This window comes from Pteropus vampyrus, unplaced genomic scaffold (genome assembly GCF_000151845.1).
Source record: "Pteropus vampyrus isolate Shadow unplaced genomic scaffold, Pvam_2.0 Scaffold1, whole genome shotgun sequence".
Classification (NCBI taxonomy): Eukaryota; Metazoa; Chordata; class Mammalia; order Chiroptera; family Pteropodidae; genus Pteropus; species Pteropus vampyrus.
In genome coordinates, this window is record NW_011888782.1 from 40,999,654 (window position 1) to 41,019,553 (window position 19,900).

Consider the following 19,900-nt stretch of genomic DNA (forward strand, 5'->3'; position numbering starts at 1 on the left):
ACAGGGTTGATTCCTTGCTTGAGGAACTGGATTTGCCCTATAATATACAGTGACTATTACTGAAATTGGTTTTAAGGAGTCAGAACATGGGTTTGAATACCCTAATCTCCCCTTTACTGGCTGAGTAAATCTTGAGGGTTTCTTACTGTATACAGGCCTACGTTTCCTTCTTTATAAAATAGAAATAATAATAGTACCTCCTCAAAGGGCCATCATGGAGCTCAATGAGATAATTTATATATAGCATTCTCTGGTCATTTTATATTTCCCTCAGTGTGGTTTTTTTTTTTTTAAGTTTTCTCCCGAGTTGGCTCAAAAGTTTTTTGACAACAAAACTACCCCCGCCACACACACATGAGAGACCATTAAAAATACATATATATTTTTTTCCATAGTGTGTTTCATATATGAAAGGTGATCAGTATTTGTGAGTGGATGACTCCTCAGGCTCCAAGTCTGGAGAATGAAGAAAGAACCAATATGTTTCACATGACAGAAGAAGAGTGGTTTGATGGTGATGTGATGATTTGGTGATGCAAAGTCCCTGGTCCACGTTTTATGACAGTATGTAAATATGCCCAGCAAAACATTTTACATAGACAAGATAATTCATGTCTTTAATATTTCCCAGATGTGATCTGCACAAGTTATTTAATCACCCAGACTCTCACTTTTATCATTTTTTGAAGAGACATAAACAAGATTTTTATGTGAAAGTATGTATTTATAGATGTCTGTATTTTTAAAGGAGGAAAATTAAGTTCAAAGAGGTCACAACAGCTACCTAGGAACAGATTTAGTTCTGTATACCAGCAGATTTAGTTCTGTATACCACATTGTAGAAGCTAAAGATGGAAGATATTAATTCATTCACCTATCACTTCCATGAAGTCATGTTTCCTAAAGAACTAGATTATACCAGTTTCAATAAATATTCATTGAACAAATGACTACAAGCTTCAGTAACCCCCAACAGATGGGTTAGGGAATGAAAGGACAGTGTACTGCAAAGAGCAATAGCATTCCATCAGACAAAAATGAATTTAAATTCTAAGACTTCCATTTGCTAATACTGTGAGTTTGAACTGATAAAGCAAATTTATTGATTGTGGATGTGGTTCCATAGTGTAGTGGTTAGCTCATCTGCTTTACATGCAGAAAGTCCTAGATTCACGTCCCAGTGGAGACACAACCCATGGTCTACGGCCATGCCACCCTGAACAAGCGATACTTTAGAGCTGCACTGTTCAATGTGGCAGCCACTTGCTACATGTGACTCTTAAGCACTTGAAATGTGGTTAGTTCAACTTAAGAACTGAACTTCTAATGTTATTTTAAAAACTGAAGCAATTAGCTGTTGTTAAACACAACTCTTGGTAAGACACATTTTACTTTATTGAAAATTTAGCATTCATAAAGATGTGCTGTAACCATTAAAATACATACTAAGTTTTGAAGGCTTATGAAAAAACATGAATGTGAAATTTTATTAAGTTTTTATGCTATCAACATAAGAATGTCCAAACCTGTAGAGAATTTTCATAAAAATTTATGAGCCAACCAGAGGATATACCTGGAAGCAAGATTTCAACAAATTGAGAAAGATGCTTTGGAGAATGATAGTTTGTAGCTTCTTTTATGAATTTGGAATTAAGGACGGAATGTAGGGGAGATTACATGAAGGTGGGAAAAAGCAAGGCAGAATTGGATTACAGGATACTTAACAAAATTAGGTACTGTCTTGAGGGTGGTTACTTTGAAAAAGATGCATTTCAAATGTGTTAACCTAGATGCACAGAAACAATGGACAGGGCTTGCTTAAGGCAAAGATAAACCTGGGATGTGGCTACCCGCATGACCTGTCCAGTTAGGAATTTATGATCAGATCACCCTGAGGTTACTTTCTGCAGTCCACCCCCCCTTTGTCTACAATACTGAATGCAAATTGAAATAATAGTGTGAAATAATAGGTTAAGTGTAAAATATGTTAAGATTAATTTTACCTGTTTATTTTTAATATGGCTACTGGAATTTTAAAAGTACATATGTGGCTTGCATTGTTTAACAGTAGTGTAGAGGAAATGGAAACTTCTGAATACTTGTTTGAAGCATCTGGCTTAGATATAAAAAAAGTCAAACTGGATAATATGGTAGGGATAATAGCAAGTAAAGACTTCTTTTAAAATTGTTTTAATTATTAAAAGCTAGAAAGTTGGTAGCATGTTTGAAAAGAGCAAAAGTAAAGAACTAGAAATGGCATTGCATGAAAGCAAGTCTCTAATAGGTGAGGGAAGACAATTAGCACATAGGCAACAAAAGTTGCCTTCAAAGAAGAATACTGTAGAATAAATTATGAGTGTTTGAGAGAAATGCCATTACTTCCTACTTAGTGCCCAGGAAATCATACCATCTGCTTTGGAGAAATTGAAGCAGTATCTGAGGTTCTGCTAATTTCCAAATTCTAAAAACTTTGGAAAATTAAAATTAGTATGAGTTCAAACTGGATGAGCTTGCCATTGTGATTTAGCTACATAAGAAAGATACAGTCTTAGAAAAGAGTTACTGCTTGACTATTTGGAAGGAAAAATGATCTTTTTAATTTTTTTTAATTCTAGTGTTGCATTACTGAATTATTGTAGCGTAGTTACACAGAAATAAGAATGTACTCAAAGTACACAATAATTTACATATACTAGTATTAAAAATCACATTCCAATGAAATTCCATTCCATTTTGAATGTATAGTCTGAATTCGTTAACATTTACTTAGTACTTATGTGCCAGAAACCGTATTATTTTATGTCAAGAACTATTTTTCTTTTTATAGATGAAAACAACTAATTTTAAGAGATTAAGCAATTTAGGCAACGTCAGAACATGTAAGGGTAGAGCTGGAACCCAGGGAGCAAGGCTAGGACTCAGAGACCAGTGAGGTGCCCTAGTTGCTGATTGCCTCATTCTAGCGCTGATCCTGCTAGTCAATCTTACCCTGTTCTTTAACCACTATGCTATTTTATCTTCAATGTATCTCACGCAGTTCAAGTATTAGCACCTTGCTACTTTCATAGGGTCCAACAGTTGAAATTCATTCATACTTCCCATTGATTCTAAGTTTATACATCACTTCCTCAAGGACTTTCCTGATCCCCAAAGTTTAGGTTAGGCATCCCTTGTTTTTCCATTTCATTTTATACTTGCTTATTATAAAAGGCATAATTTATAGGTTAAAAGCTGGATCTTTTGAATTCCGAGATACTTTTGGCTTGGGTAAATTTTCCTTATCTTTTAAAAAGGTATTATTGGTAGCACCTATAACTTAGTTGTTTACATAATTCACATAAACAGCTTTGTTTGGCACAAAGTAGGTACTTAGTAGTATTTGGTAAAAGTTAGGTCTTGCTTTAAGAAATGTATTGGATAACATGTCTTATGCTAATTTCCAGTTCAGAAACTAGGTAGAAATACTTGGCCAGATATCTCTATATCCCATGTTTCCAAAAATTTTAATGGTGTAGGTAGTCTACAATGAATATGGTTCCTAAAGTTCATTTATTAGGAAACAAGTACATATTTTCTCAAGTATATAAGGACTCATTCAATAACAAGTGGCAGAAACCCAGCTCAAACTGGCTTAGGCAAAGGGGAATTTATTAGAGGGATCCTAGGACATTGCATGAGCTTTGAACAACCAATAAATGCTAAAGGCAAATCTATAGCTAGACCTCAGAGACAACTGGAAGCAGGGATTTGAACAGCTCTAGAAATTGGTCTTATTTCTGTAGGTAAGCTTCACACTCCTACTGTAGCCTGGCTTCTTTCATAGAAAAGGACATGGCCACCATCAATTCCAGAGCTTCCTGTCAAAAGTCCACCACCAGAAAGGAATTAACACAGGCTATCTTAGTTCTCAAGTCCAAAAATCGTGGAAAAGGGTTCTGACTGGCCTGTCTTAAAGTAGGATGCCCATCTTTATGGCTTGAGTGAAGTGTCTCTTTTGGGATAATCAGCTGTGACCAGGGGAGCAAGGTCTGTAAAAACATGGCAGCTTCCATTCAAATCATGACTGTAGAAAAGGAACCATTTCCTAGGAATGGAAAGCTATCTATACTATAATAGGGAAGTGCTGCATGTAACACTCATCAAATCTTTTTTTCCTAAGAGGACAAGAAATGAGTTTCATCCCCCAGGCCTCATTTTCATTATATAGCCAAATCCTATGACATGCCAAGGGATATTTTAATCTTTAAAAGATCAGTTAAACAATATACCTTGGTGCCTATGACATGCCCAGCACTGTACCAAATGTTACTTTAATACGTGAACTACTACCTGAAGTTTAGAAATCTTTTCTATATCCATTTTTGATGAATGGGTAGTTGTTGACAGGGCTAAAAGAACAATTTAAGAAGGAAAATAGAGTCTGAGACTCAAAGTATTCATAAAAAAGCCACAATGATGGTACAACTGTTTTACTGGACTCAACAAACTTGGACAACTCTTTAATTTCTAAGATTTTCTTTTTATAGCAAACAAAATGTATTTCCAAAGTTTTGCAGATATTTAATCAGAGAAAGATACAATACTTCAGTTAGTTTGGAAAGACAACCTTTAAAAGAGCAAGTGAATTACATTCAGGAAAAAAAAGACTAATAGTACTGTATTTCTAACCTATTTACTTTTTAAGCTATCAAATGTTCAAGTCACTTTTTCTGTGTGCATATATTTAGAGAACCTTTTGGAAATGAATTGAAAGTTTTTGACTTCTTCAGTCTATTGACAAACCCCTTAGAATGCTGAGAAATCTCTAGATAACCAGTATGTTTTCTCTTAGGTACAAACTTCAGAGCCTCTTCCCAATTACCTGTGTTTTTCAGACATAACAAAATACGCATCATTTGATCTAAGGTGAGATTTTTTGTACCAGTGTCCCATTGTAAATATTTATCTAATGGAAGGCATTCGGTTTTCAGATTCAGCTGTTTTGCCTTGGCCAGGGATGTGCCTGGCTGCATTTTCTTATCAACAAAAGATCCCACTATATAAATTTTGTCATGCTTGAAAGCAGTCATAACATTGGGAGAATCTGCAGTTAAATATACAATACTGTCCTTTGGAAATAAATCTACATAAGACTTTTCTGTTGTTGTTAAAAGCAATTTGTTCCATTTTTCTCCATAACGTTTAATTAACTCTCTATAAAAAGGGCCATCTATTTTAAGATTGCAGAAATAAATATGGAAAGGATCAACATTTCTTCTGTTCCATCCTTCACTTTCTAAAAGTTGGGAAACAGTATTCTGCAGTTCTTTTGGTTCCATATAATTATCATAAGCCATGTCAAAAACCAAAGGTTGTCCATACTGCATGGCCTGGGCACCCTTCCAGCCCATTGCTGTGTCCATGTTCCTATCCCAAAGTCGTAGAAATAGAAAGTTTTGCTGTTTATTTTCCTTAGTGGTTTCTAGCAGCTGATCTTCTTTTGCTTTTTCCTTTGCTGCTGCTTTCATTTCCTTTTTTATTTGCTTAGCTTTTTTCATTTTTTCCTTAACATATAAATATTTTAAATATTTTTTTTTCGATGACTTAGAAGCACATTCCATAATAGTTTTGAGTTCTTCTTCGCTGATATATTCTGGTACTTCTCTGCCAAGCAACCTCCACATCTCAATTAACTCCCTTGTGGCAGCTACAGGATCTTCATCCTTGGTACTAGAGGCTGTTGGAACACTTTCTTGGACACTAGATTTCATTGTAATTTTCCACCCATCCAATTCCAGCTGTTCAGGAGGTGATGTACTCGCTTTACTAGGATAAGACACAGCTGGTATTTTGGAAGACATGAATCTCTGCAGAATTGTTGAATATAAAACCCTTCTCTTCCTATGAAGGGTAAATGGCACTAAAACTCTGGCAAAAGGTCTTACGAAGGTGATACTGACACTCATTTTGAGAAAAACAGGCATGTAAGAAAACCCCTATAAAAGAAAAATGTAACAAAAAGTTAAAGATTTTTTAAAACCTCTCAACTGTGCAAGTACAAACTGGAGATGTCAAAATGCAATCGATTTCTGAAACACTAAAGTGGACTCTTAGTACAACTTTATTTGCCACACTATTATTTTTTCCTAGACTCCTATGACCTAGAGCCTATGATCACTCACTGTGCAAAAAGTTTAAAATGTTTTTGGGTTCTTATTTTAGTAATGAATTTCACTATTGCTTTAGACAAAAGGATACCCTGAAGATACTTTTTAGATCTGAATCTAGGGGCCCAGAAATCAATGGTACTAGATAACAAAGTTATATACCACTGATATGACTAAGATCATGATGCTGTGTTCTTCTCCATTCTATACTAACCTAGACACATACCCAAACATAAGATCCTTAACATAAGCAACACATGAAGACAAAGGGCTGAAAACTTACAGTATATGGCAACTAGTAAAAAGTACTTAGGAGCTGCTGTACCAATGCCCTCATATGTTTTCAAAACAGAAATACAGAGTTCTACTGATTTTAAAACAAAACAAAATAAACCTCCCTTCTCCAGTTCAGACTTCATTTTGCAGCAAATAATGTTACTGCCAAACAAAATGTTGAAAATATACACACTCTATAATTTTATCCTAAAGGTCCAGATGTCCACAGAGTACTGAAGTTGGTTAAAGATGTCAAAGTAGTGCTGGTTGTGAATCAAAAAATGCAATTCAGTTTTTTACAAAATGCAACTTGAATAGAAAAATTCCTTCTTCTCTTGGCTTCTTTTAATGACTGCATGCTCCTGAGTCTCCTGCCTCTCTGACCTGAGCACTAATGCTCAGATTTGTCCCTACCCTCTTTAAAGGTAGATGTACCTCTGAGTTCTGTCCTTAGCCCTTTTTTCAACCTAAACATTTTCCCTATGAGGTCGGATTTACCTCAGTGGCTTCAATCACCATAAATTAGAAGACATGTCAGATGCAACAAACTGAAATAATTTCTCTCCCTTCCTTTCCCAATCTGCTTCTGTATTGTTTCAGGGAGGAAGACTGCTATCCTTCCATTTGCTGAAGTCAATTATTGTCCTCTCTCACATGCACCATACCTAATCCATTTGAATTACATTCACTTTATTTTCTAAATATTCCTTGAATCCATTCACTTCTCTCAACCCCGCTTTCTCCAACCTCAAAAATTGCCCCCCCCCAACCCCAAACCAATTGGAAAGAAGGCAAAACCGAACAATGCACTCATATTTCCCCCAATATATATTTCTAGCCCATTGCTGCTAGGTTAAAGTCCAAACTTATAAAGAGTTTATAACGTTTTCACGAAATAACCTGTTGCTCACCTCAACGACACCTCTCTATTCTTAACCTGAAACTTTAGACCATATATTCTTTCTATTCTTATACCACTCTGTACCTCTCTATCATAGTACTTTGTAACACTGTATAGTAATTGCCTGGTTACTTATTTGCCCCACAAGGTGGTAAACTCTATCAGGGCAAGGACTGTATTTATATTAACACTACCCAATGCTTGGCCATACATGTCTCTCAGTAATTACTCAAGTATTATTCGAATAAATACCCTGGTTCAATACTTCTCACATTTAAAATATGTTCAGACATCTTTTAAAGAAAAAAAAAATTACTTTAGACTCTCCGGAATATTTAACCAGGAGCCCTCAGCCCCAGTGTAAGAAACGCTGATTTCAGAACAAAAGATTTTTTAGTTTTGTCTCTGTAACTGGTAAAGATTTTTAGGATATAGAAATGAAAACGCACAATGTAAAAAGCGAACAAGGATATAATTTTGGCAAACTGCTTTTTTTTTTTAGGTATTGTATTATCTATAGTTTCTTAAATCACTGGCTTCCAATAATCTGTGGACTTTCTTAGCGCACATGCTCCACTAAGTCTATCTTAGAACGTCTCCTGCCTCCTCCCACCTCAACACACACTGGGAGATTACAAGAACTGCCCATACCAGAAGTGCAGAGACAGTTGCTCCCGCCGGTGCAAATCGCAGGGACCCCGAGAGGCCACAAGACTCTGCTGTGAAGTGCAGCCCAAAGACGGCGCCACACCTGACCCGCAACAGGCCTATCAGAGAACACAGGAAATCATCATTGACCCGTGGCCAGCAGCCGGAAATCCCGCCCTCTCTTCCCGGCGCTGTCATATGACGTCATGCCACAAGGGAAAGACTTCCGTCCTGGAAAGCTGCGCTTGTTAAGCAGCGCTATCCGAGAGAAGGCTGGATACCCGCCCCTGGGCGGCTTGAGGCAATTCTCATAACCGAGGTGGGCTATGTAGCTGCTTTTTTGTTTGTGTGTTTTCCCGTTATTTAAAACTCTGTAATCCTCTTAATCTACTCTCGACTGGGTCCCTTTATTTATAAGCCTTTACTCACATAGTATTAAAAATGTTTTCACAAGTTCACTCAGCTTTAAACTCATTGATGCTAGTACTGTAACTTATTAACCTTTTTGATCAAGTTGTTGCTAGTACCTGGTACAATGCCTGGAACCTGATAGAGAACACTAAATATCTCTTGCTCCTATTAGCTCATATGGAAAATTTAATTCGAAAATGAAATTAAGGCACATACTGCAAATTTGTGGCGTTTGGGCCAAAATCCAGTCTGCAGGTGTTTTATTTAGCCAGCACAATATTTTAAAGTCTTTTGATTTAGTTGTCATTCTTAAAACATAAGGCACATTATTCACTGGGGGAAAAGACAGTGTTTTCAAGGAATAGTGCTGAACAAGTTAGACCCTTAAACTAAAACCATATTCGAAAATTAACTCAAAATGTATCAAAGTCTTCAAAGTATATGACAACTATAAAACTTTTAGAAGAAAACATGGGGGAAATGTCATGGAATTGGATTTGGCAATGATTTCTTGGCTATGTCCCCAAAAGCACAGGCAAGAAAAGAGAAAATAGACATTTTGGACTTCGCCAAAATTAAAACTTTGTGTACATCAAAGGACACTATCAACAGAGTAAAAAGGCAACTACAAATCACATCTGATAAGGGATTAATATCCAGAATATATAAAGAATTACTATAACTCAACAACAACAAAAAAATCAAACAACCCAATTTAAAAAATGGGCAAAGAACTTGGACAGACTTTTTTCCAAAATACACATTCAAATGGCCAATAAGCACATGAAAAGATGGTCAACATCGCTAATCCTGAGAGATACGGAAATCAAAACTAAAATGAGATACCCCCTTATACTCATTGATGGCTACTCTGGATGAAAAAGGGATTCTGTAATAAAACTAACAAGTGCAGTGACAGAAAGTAACCTCATAGTGTGATCTGATCATAAATTCCTATCTGGGCAGGTCATGGTGGGTAGTCACACCCCAGACATGCAACTTTTTTAGTAAAAGGTTTTTTATCTTTGCCTTAAGCAAGCCCTGTCAATTCTTGTGCATCTAGAGTAACACATCTTTGAGATGCCAGAATAATCCTCTTTTTCAGACCCCTCAGAATCATAACCACCCTCAAGGGAGCGCATAATCTTGTTAACTGTTCTGCAATCCAATCCCCACCTTGTCTTCTTCCACCTTCATTTAATCTTTCTTATATTCCCTCCTTAATTCCAAATGCATAAAAAAACCTGCAAATTGTCATTCTTTACTTTTTCAAAATGATTTTTCTCTTTCTCCTTGATTGAAAAGGGCTTTGTGCTCACTTGCTTCTTTTCTTTCCTTATCCTTCTGCATACTGCACAACCACTCCCTAATCATTAAGCTCTAAGGTCAGCATCTGTTTTAGGTACAAATCTTCAGGTCTGTTGACCACAGAAACAGTTTCCGGTCAAACTAAAGATAACATCTTGGAGCTTCACACCCATGAAAGCGGAATGACCCTACAGGTATCCCCTTGACACCAAACAGAATGACACTATGACTGACATCAGGACCTAATACAATGATCAGCTGCTTAGCCACAACCAATCAGTAGAGCCCACAGCCCAAACTCCAATAGCTACCCCGATGAATGAGTTTTCCTCTGTATAACCTATCCCCTAGAGGCCATGGGGAGCCAGGTCTTAGAGCATTAGCTCACCTGTGTCTCCAAGTTTGGCACCTTTTCCATAAATGAACCTTTGCTTTCTTTGCTGCAAACTCCTGTCCGTGTCTCCTTTGACTTTGGCACGTGCCAATAAAACGAATCCCTTGAGTTCGGTAATAATTCTAGGAAGCATTTTTCTTAGTCTGTTAAGCTCTTGTTTCCAAGCATATCCTGTTTGGTTCAAATAGATGCTAATAAACTCATAGCATTTTTCTATATGTTCGGGTGTTCTTATGTCAACACTATTATAAAGAAAGAATAATAAATATTGTCTGCGGTTATGAAGATGTGGAGAAATTGGAACTCTTGTGCACTGCTCGTGGGAATGTAAAATGGTGCAACTGCTATTGAAAACAGTTTAGTGAGTTCTCAAAAAACTAAAGATAGAATTACCTTATGATGCAGCAATTCTACTCCTAGGTATATACTCAAATGAATTAAAAGCAGAGACAAAAATAGATACTTATAATCCAATGTTCATTTTAGCATTATTGACAATAGCCAAAAGGTGGAAGCAATGGAAACATCCATCAATAGATTAATGGGTCAACAAAAAGTGGTATGTACTGTTAAAAAAACAAAATTCTCTAATAAATCTCAAGATCTAATTGGCTTTAACGAAGAGATTTATGAATCAGGCAGCATCCCATCAAGCAACTGGAAGGGTGCTCTGGGGAGTTGTACAAATTATAGGCAGAAAGAGGGTGGGAATGAGTGAATTATTTCAGGCAAGGTTGCTTTCCCTTAGGGGAAGGCAGGGACTCTTATCAGGAAAGTTTTTATAGGAAACAGGATGGGGCAAGTGAACAATTAAGCAAATGAAAAGAAAGCATTATTTTGGGCCAGGACACCTTTTCTTTGGGAGAAGAGATCTTTGGGGTCAAAAAACATGGGCTCAGTCAACAAACTCCGCTTGTTGCTTTCCTTAGGAGAGGAACTGTTGGCCAGATGATAATCTATCATAATTTTCACCTCACATGAGGTATATTTAACTTTATTACCAACCTGGCCTTTCTAACAGTGCTTTACAAAATGTGATCTCCAGACAAGCCGCATCAGCATCACTTGGGAATTTCCAGTTAAAGAGAGACTTTCCATTAACGAATTTACTAACAATGTGTTCTTTTTTTTGAAATATGTTTTGTCTAGTATTGGGAAATGGCACACAAATCTTGGTGTACTTTGCTTTCAAACAATGATCACAGTCTATTAATTCTAACTACTTTCCACTAGAAAGGAAAAAAAATTGAATTGTCATATGATGATGTCAGAAGGTCTTAGGATTTTCCTGAAGCCCTCCCATTTCTATCTTTTCTCTACCAGGACACATCTCTGGGCTTCAGCTTATAGCCAAAAAACTGGAGATGTTCCTTTTCTTTTCTTTTTCTTTTCTTTCTTTCTTTCTTTTTTTTTTTTTAAACAACTTGCAACAATAGATCTACATTAAAAGTCAGAGTACAGAAATAGAGTAAGGTGGCCCCTGGGAGAGAAAGCTTAAAATAAGCTTTGATTTCAACACAAGCATTTGTCTGTGGCAAGAATACTGATGTTTTCGCAGAGAAAGAGAAAACCAGTTTCTAAACACATGAGTTGTTTATCAAAACAAACAAAAAAATTAAAATACGCTTCCAGAGCAAAGATAATCTTATAACTAAATGAGTCGAAGTGCTTTACCATTAGTTTCAGTTGGCATAATTTCTGATGTGGTGGTTTAAGATGTGTCCCCAGGTTCTTTGACATTCTTTTCAACAGGTGGAGCCTAATTCTCCTTCCTTTGGACTTAGTGACTCCTAACAGGAAACTAATAGACTAGTATGCAACTTCAGAGAGCAGGTCATAAAAGGCAGTGCAGTTTCCTGCTTGCTTATTCATTTGGATTGTCCACGTAAAAAAAGGTAAACCTGTAGAGAAATTTTAAAAGTGTTTTTATTTGAGTTAAACTGCAGATGTGCTGGGAAGCAAAATCTCAAATGCTCTGGAGAATGACAATTTTGCAGTTTCTTTTATATATTTGGAATTGAGGAAGGAAGGTAAGGAAGATTACATGAATATGGAAGAAAGCAAGGCAAGGAGATATCTATGATTGGATTATAGGATAGTTGACAAGATTATGTGCTTTTATGAAAGTGGTTGTTTCTCAGAAGCCTAAAAAAGAGGTATTTCAAAGGTTTGTTAACCTAGATGCACAAAAACAATGTGCAGAGCTTGATTATGGCAGATAAATTTTTATCAGGGAAGTTGTGGGCCTGAGGCATGCATGACTACCCACTGTGACCTCAAACAAGTTACTGGCCATGTCCAGAGGACACTCAAGTGACAAAGACTCTCCTAGACCAAACTTTTGTTAGGTTCTTCAGAACCCTCCTCTGGACTAGTCCTCAACCTAGGCCCTTCATGAATCATCTTACCCTTGTGGGACCTACAAAGCTCAGTCTTTTTCTTTTTCTTTTTTTTCTTCTTACATAGCTCAGTCTTAATATGAGTCCTGCTAAATCATCTTCCCACTCTTGTTATCTGATTAACATCTCCCACCCTTGATGTGTAAGCCTTTGGCCTTCCTTTAGCAAGATTTCCTTCTCCTTGATGTCTCTCAGTAATTTTCCATCCACTGATCCCCTCACTATGCTCCTTGGTAAATTCCCAGCTGTCTTTGCTGTATTCAGACATGAGCCTGATCTCTCTTCCTTACTGCAATATCCCTTAGTAAAGTCTTTCTGACCATTTTAACAAGTGTCAGAATAATTTTTTCTTTAACAGAAGCAGCCTAGGTAAGAGGTCCATATGGTGAGGAACTAAGGCCTCTTGCCAACAGCTAGTCAAGCATTAGATCATTGCAGATCCAGACAATCTTGACTGTATTCTCTCCTGAGAAATCTGAGCCAGAATCACCCAACTAAGCTGCTCCTGAGTTCCTGATGAACAGAAACTGGGATATAATGTTTGTTGTTTTAAGCTACCAAGTTTTGGGGGTAATCTATTATGCAGTAATAGATAATACATCTGACTATCAAATTAAATAAATTGGGGGATATGAGAAATATCAAATTTCAGTTAAATAAATGCAAGATATGGTGATGCTTTAATTTTTTTTGTGCTTTTCACATTAGGTGCATTAAATACATTCTAGTTTGACTATTTGTGTTGGAAGGGATTTCAGAGCTCACCTCATTTACAAAATGGGAAATGAAGGCTGGGTGAGATTAACAGTTTATCGAAGGCTAAGATTCATTTAAAATTTACATATCCTGATTTACATACAATTCAGTGCCTTTTTTTTTTTTTCATTATGGTGCATGATGCAGAAAAAATGAGAAACTTGAAATCTTACGTCTTTGCTGATAAGGAATTGTCTTTGTTTGGGTATCATAGACTGAGAGGCCTAAACAACATTTATTTCTAGAAGGTGGAAAGTCCAGGATCAAGGCACCAGCAGATTCAGTGTCTGATAAAGGCCTCTTCCTGGTTCATAGATGGCCATCTTCTTGCTGTGTCCTCACATGGAGGAAGGGAGTTCTCTGGGGTCTCTTTCATAACAGCACTAATCCGATTCATGAGGGCTCCACCCTTATGATCTAATCACCCCGAAAACATGCCCCTTCCGCCATTCTAATACTATCGCATTAGAGATTAAGACCTCAACATATGAATTTTGGGGGCGTAAAAACATTCGATAGTAGCATATATTATATGCTAGGTTAAAAAAATAGATACTAGATATAGCTATGTATAGAGAAATCTGTAGATCTATAGATATGGCCGAAAGTCAGTTTTTCAAATGTAGTGTCTAGTATGGGTTCCTTTCTTACTCATCTATGGGCAGAGCTAAAAAAATTATTTGTAAACTATTACTTTTTAAAAAACTTTCCGAAACAGCGAAAATACATTATTTCACCAGTAGTTAGTTCCTTACTCAGCAAATAGTATTTCAAAACACCTAATTGCTCAAGCCAGAAAGCTGGGAGTAATTCTTGTCATTTTCTTCTTCTCATTTCTGACCTCCAATCAATCACATAATGTTGTTCATTAAGAGTATTAAGTATTTTTCAGACTACTGCCAAAGTTAATTTGGTCTCCCTGCTTCCAAGCTTGTCCTCATCATTCTAATCTATTCTCCAAACTGCAGGAAGGATATACTTTATAAACTGTAAATCTAATAATATTCTTCTAAAACCATCCAATGACTTGTCATTAGAATAAAGTAAAAAATCTTAGTGATGGACAATGCAGCCTTGTGTAAGCTGCCTTTGCCTATTTTTCTAACAACTTTCCAGCTACTGATAAAAACTCTCTCTTTAACCAAATCTGAGTCTGGCTCCTCTGTGCCCTCCTCTCAATTAGGCTCCAAAGTTGGGCTCTGTTTTTAGTCTCTTTAGTCCAATTTTATCAATTCTGCAGAGCCAGTTTGGTGAAAATCTCCCAGCTTTGGTATGTGACCATCATCTATATTTGATAAAATACCTCATCCTCCACTTTCAGTATCACATCACCTTGGCTTTCTTTCAGCAAGAATCTCCCTTACCCCCTGATATTACTACTTAGTAATTTTCCGTTCACTGATCCTTTTCCTGCTCCTTGACTATAAATCCCCTCCACTGTCCTTGTATTAGGGGTTGATCCTGATCTCTATTTCCTACTGCCCCATTGCAGTAATCTTTCTTGAATAAAATCTTCCTTATTGTCTTTAACAAATGTCAGTGAATAATGTTTTCTTTAACACTACTCTCTCATAATTTTTTTAGCTCTAGCTAAACTGGACTTCTCTCTCCTGCCTCAGAACCTTTGTACGTGCTATTCTTTTGCCAGTGACTGTTTCCCCAGCTAACTACTACTGTTCTTCAAACTAAGCACCGTTTTCTCCGGGAAGTAGTCCCTGAACTCCAAGGCTTTTTAGCTATTATGCTAGATGTTCCATGGCACTCTTTATTTCTTAACACTTCACACATGCTATTTGTTGTTCACTGTGAATTCCATAAGGATGAAGGCAATGTTGGCCTTCTTTGCCAGTGTCCTCAATACCTAGTATTGACTGGCACATAGTAGACACTCAAATATTAGCTTATGTATGAGAAAACACACATGCATGACCAAAAAAATTTAAAAGAACATGAACAAAGAATTGAGTTTGCTTATGATATTTAATTTTTATGTTCACTTGTAATTTTAACATGACATTAATAACATAAGAATCAAAGATTGATTTACTATTTAATTTCTATTGACTACAGTTTTGGTGCCATTCTATTAAACCATTAGAAAGTCGCTTTTCAAAAGAAAGATCTAACTTGATTAATACCGTAAAATATTAATGATAATATAAACTGACTTTCTGTTCATCAATAGGCTACAAAAGAGAACATATTCTCTTTAAAAAAAGTAACAAATCAGACCTTAATCCAGAACATAATGCTGTGTGTGAGCTGGAAGTGTTCTTTTTTTTCTAGCATCTACATTAAACGAGTTTCAGTGAGACAAAACTTAGGTGACAAAAAGTAATTTAAGCACTTTCCTTTATTTTTGTGGAGCTTCTAGTTACTATTGGTATGTGCGAGGAATTAATAGTTGTTTTGGCTTTCAGAGCTTTTTTAAAGTATTTAAAAATTGACTGAAGGCTAGAGGAAGGGGCTAAGTCGTGTTTTTCTGTACCAGCAGAAACCATTGGGAATTCTTTTTTCAAAACAGTATCTGCAGGTTTATCCAAAGCTCTAGGACTTGTCACCCATTCACGGCAGTGGTGCTTTATCCATGCTAATAACTGTACATCACTTCCCAGCTGGTGTCTTACATGATGTTGAGAGTCAATAAGTGCAACAGCATATACTTTGCTCATCACTTCCCTCTTCCTACGAACAAGCAAGTCCATAAAAACCAAGCCTCCATAACCATGTACAATGAAGGCAACATCCTTGCCTTCAGCCTTTGAAATGAAGTAATCCCAAGTGTAAGCCACGTGTTCTTCAGGGGTGTTGCTACATCTTTTTGGAATACTTCGGAGAGGCTGCTGGAGAGATAAAAAACTCTCAGTCTGAACCACTTTTAGGGAAGAAGACTCAATATTTTGTGTTAAAAGGCCTTTCCACTCTTTTTCCATCTTGAGGTCCACAAAATTGTCATTGGGGTTCAGCACAATTACATCATAATGTGCCTGCAATGCCATTTGAATACATGGTATCTGACTTCCATGTTGTAGACCATGATGTATTATGGACTGCTGACTCCACTGACCAGCTCTAAAGACCCCATGGTCTTGAAGAAGGACAAGAAGAGCAGAATGATGATTTGTTAATGCTCTCTCACTCATAAAAAAAAAGCTTCTTGGTTCCTTATCAGCCTCTGGTGGGATGTATACTTTTTGTAATTTGCACACTTTCTCCAAAAGCTCATAAATGTATTGTTCAAGCAAATGGCCAAGGGCCTGGTAGCGCTTGCTATTTCTCTCAGGGACATTTTTATAATAGTTAAATACAAAAGGCCTTTGTGTCTCAATGTGTCTCAATTCAGCTTTTTCATTGAAGTCATATTTAAGTTCTTCTAGTAAGTCTGATTGTTCAATAAATTTTTGGAAGCTCAGTTCCCGTGTCATTTGTAACCACTGAAAGTGAAAAAGCAATAATATGTCAGTGCTGGGAAAAAAAAATTTCAGCTTGCTAAATTCTTGTGGGGAATCATGCTAAATTAAATACCTCATGAAGACATTAACCTTCTAGCCTATGGTAAATACTTTAACTCAAAATAATTGTAAATGATGCAAAATAGTGAGAGACCAAGTATACTAATGAACAATGGCCAGACCACATATAAAAATAGAACTTTGACCCACAATCTGCAGCAACTTGCCCAGAAAGCCAACCCCTTATCTATAATTAATAACCCCAAAAGCTAGCCTGCTATATAAGTCAGACCTGTAGGAAGTCAGACTGCTACCTTTTGAGACCAGAAAGATAAACAGTACTTCTATTACAATCAGCCCAATATGACAAGGAATTTATTAAAAACTGACAGCTTCCCTATTTTTTATCTCCGCTTCCAACTTAGGACCTAGGAGAGAAAGCCTCTAACCAATGCCTACAATCTCTCCATGCCAGCAGCCTTCACCTTTTTCCACTATAAAGCTCTCCCACTCTTCTGCCTGCCTTTGAGTCTCTGCCAAAATGCAAGTGATGGTGGCTGACTCCCTTACTATGGAGAGCTCAGAAAAAATAGGTTTTGCTTTTCTCATTTGGTTGGTCTCTGTTTATTTCCACAGTAAGCATTTAATGAATTTTATAGGGGATGGCAGTGAGGGTGAAATGTGAACCAGGTAGTGTAGGTTATGATCAATTTATCTAATAATAGAAGATATGGTTATTCTGATGTCTGAGAAGAAAAAAAGCAGCTGAGAAATTAATTTAGAGTATTGTGGACAGAGCCTACTGGGAAAAGAAAAGGCTTTAAAAGGTTAACTGGCTTGCCCTAAAGCCAAACAACTATTAAATAAATGATCGGGTATTGAGGTTGTCTGACTCTCAAATTCATGTTCTTAACAAATACATTAATGCACTCTCTCCTTAAATTTCCTAACACTGACACTGGCAATCTGCAACCTACTTCCAATAAGTAGCACTCAAAAACGACTTTCAGTATCACTCAAGCTGCTTTCAAGGCTTAAGGCAAAATTAAGATGGTGCTTAATTTGCTTTCTTGACTCTTCTCACTTTCAAATCTTATTTTTTAATTCCCACAGCCAGTGGGAATCAAAGCACCCACTATCTACCTTGTTCTCTATTCCTTCCTGTTCTATTAAACTTTTTCTTCTAGTGTTGCTGATTTCAGGTGCTATGAATTAGTGTATTTTTCCAACGCATAAATGACTGACTTAACAATCTTTTGAAAGGAGAAGCATCTTGAATTTGATTTAGGTTTAAATCTAGCTATAAATTTCTAAGTTGAATGACTTTCATTAGGTTTCTTACTCTCTAGGAGTTTCAGTTTTCAATCCTTATTACTCTATCCTGCTACTCTGCTTTTTCTTCGTAGCCTACGTTACTACCTGACATAATAGTTTACAAATTTTTTATTATGTCTTTTAGTTAACTGCTGTTACTTCAGAACTTAGAATAGTGTCTGGCACATATTGCAAAACAGTAATAACATCATTTATTTCACAAGGTTGTTAGAATTAAATTAATACAGGTAAAAACCATCTCATAGTGTTTCGCACATGGAATTTTCTATGATTTAGATAGGATCTTCCTTTTTGAGATATGTAAAATAAAAACCATATAGATTTTTTGTCCAGCCTTCCTTATTCACTCAACATTGTGATTTTTATCCACAATAATAAATGTAGTTCTAGGTTATTTATTTTGAACTGTTTATAGTGTTTTATTGCTTGAATACGCCATAGTTTAACAATTTTTCTGTTGAAGAATAGGTTGCTGCAATTTTCCATTATTACAAACAAAGCTGCAACATTCTTATAGCTATTTTTTTGTACACTTTTCAAGAGTTTTCCTAGGTAATATTCCTAGAAGTGGAATTTCTAGGTCATATCAACATCTTCCATTTTACCAGATATTGCCAAATGGCTCTCCAAAAAGGAAGATCTATTTTATAATTTGGTATGGATGAGGAGGTATTTTTACAGAAAAACAGTAATCTCTCAGATCTAAAAAATAAATTGTTCATTCAGATGTTGTGCTGAAAACTTCCCTTTTCTGATTAAAAATAGAGAAAGGTACAGAATATTTAAAACTCAATGAACTAAATAAAGAACCTTGTTGCTATTTAACTTTTCCTTCAGACAGTAATATAAACAAAATTGGTATTTTTTAATAGTACACAGTATACACTTTTGTTAAGTGTTTGTATACCTAGTTGTTTGAGAGGCACTTCTCAGGGGAAAGAATGGGAGTTTGCAAAGTGGAAAACCAAAATGGCGCACAGATATATATAAAGGTCACGTTGAGGTGAGGTGAACAAGTGCAAGATGGAGAGCATCTTGTCGAGTGAAAAGGTAGACAACTCTTCAGAATTTATTGTAGCATATTTTGCTTGGCTAATATACTCCAACCTGTCACTTTCTCCCTAATTGATATCCAATGGTCTACTTGATATATTTATTTGGATGTCAAATAGCTATTTCAAATTTACATGTCTCAAATATCTCTCTTCAATCTACTCTCCTTTAGTCTCTATTTTTGTAAATGGCAACTCCATTCTTTCAATTGCTCATGCTGCAAACTTCCCTTCTCTTTCACACTCCACATCCAAACAATCAGCAAATCTGTAGTCTTCCTTATTTCAAATATATCTGTAATCTAATCACATATCCCACCTCCATCTCTACTACCCTAATCCAAGTCACCTTCTTCAATAAGCCTTCTATCCAACCTCTTTGAATAAGCTCTCATCTCCCTGCAGTCTGTTTTCCACATAGCAGCTAGAATAACCTTTTCAAAACATCTAAATTGTATCACACCCCTTTTTAAAATCCTTAAAGATCTCCCCTCTCAGAATAAAAGCTTAAGTTCTTACCATGACCTCCAAGGTCCCACATGGCCCTTAGCTCTCCAGTGGCATTTCCTTCCATTCTCTCACTAGCTTACTCATCTAGCTACATGATCTGGCTCTTAGCTCTTGCTCAGGTATCATTTCCCACTGTTCTCTTGCTTACTTCACTCTAGCAACAGCTGGCCTCTTTGTCTCCAATTTGTGAAGCAAGCTCCTGTTTAAAGGCACTCTCCCTTGCTATGCCTACAGAGCTTGGACAATCTTTCCCTAGACATCTACAGGGCTTAATTTCCCTAAAGTTTCTTCCTACTTGTAAACTGACCAGAG

General features: G+C 36.5%; 3 protein-coding genes across 3 annotated transcripts in view; 1 reads left to right on the forward strand and 2 right to left on the reverse strand.

Annotated features, from left to right (window-relative positions):
• Window positions 1-4,453: 4,453 nt before the first annotated feature.
• Window positions 4,454-8,126, reverse strand: TRMT10C (tRNA methyltransferase 10C, mitochondrial RNase P subunit). Its single transcript, XM_011387213.2, has 2 exons — window positions 7,975-8,126; window positions 4,454-5,975 (listed from the first exon to the last, which is right to left on the reverse strand). The coding sequence occupies exon 2, from the start codon at window positions 5,961-5,963 to the stop codon at window positions 4,701-4,703; it is 1,263 nt and encodes a 420-aa protein (XP_011385515.1). The 5' UTR covers window positions 5,964-5,975; window positions 7,975-8,126; the 3' UTR covers window positions 4,454-4,700.
• A 55-nt stretch (window positions 8,127-8,181) lies between these two features.
• The window catches only part of SENP7 (SUMO1/sentrin specific peptidase 7), a 135,824-nt gene continuing 124,105 nt past the window's right edge, over window positions 8,182-19,900 (forward strand). The window contains exon 1 of the mRNA XM_011387336.2: window positions 8,182-8,290. The gene's annotated coding sequence lies outside the window, so the exon portion shown is untranslated. The remainder of the gene's footprint in view (window positions 8,291-19,900) is intronic.
• Window positions 15,343-19,657, reverse strand: LOC105289147 (putative protein FAM172B). The gene is given in 3 exon segments (XM_011355692.2): window positions 15,343-16,390; window positions 16,393-16,673; window positions 19,598-19,657. Coding segments are annotated over 2 exon segments (948 nt in total). The 5' UTR covers window positions 16,529-16,673; window positions 19,598-19,657; the 3' UTR covers window positions 15,343-15,578.

Excerpts from the sequence above, each read along its gene's own strand:
- TRMT10C (XM_011387213.2), bottom strand. The coding sequence starts at position 5,963 with ATGCCTGTTTTTCTCAAAATGAGTGTCAGTATCACCTTCGTAAGACCT.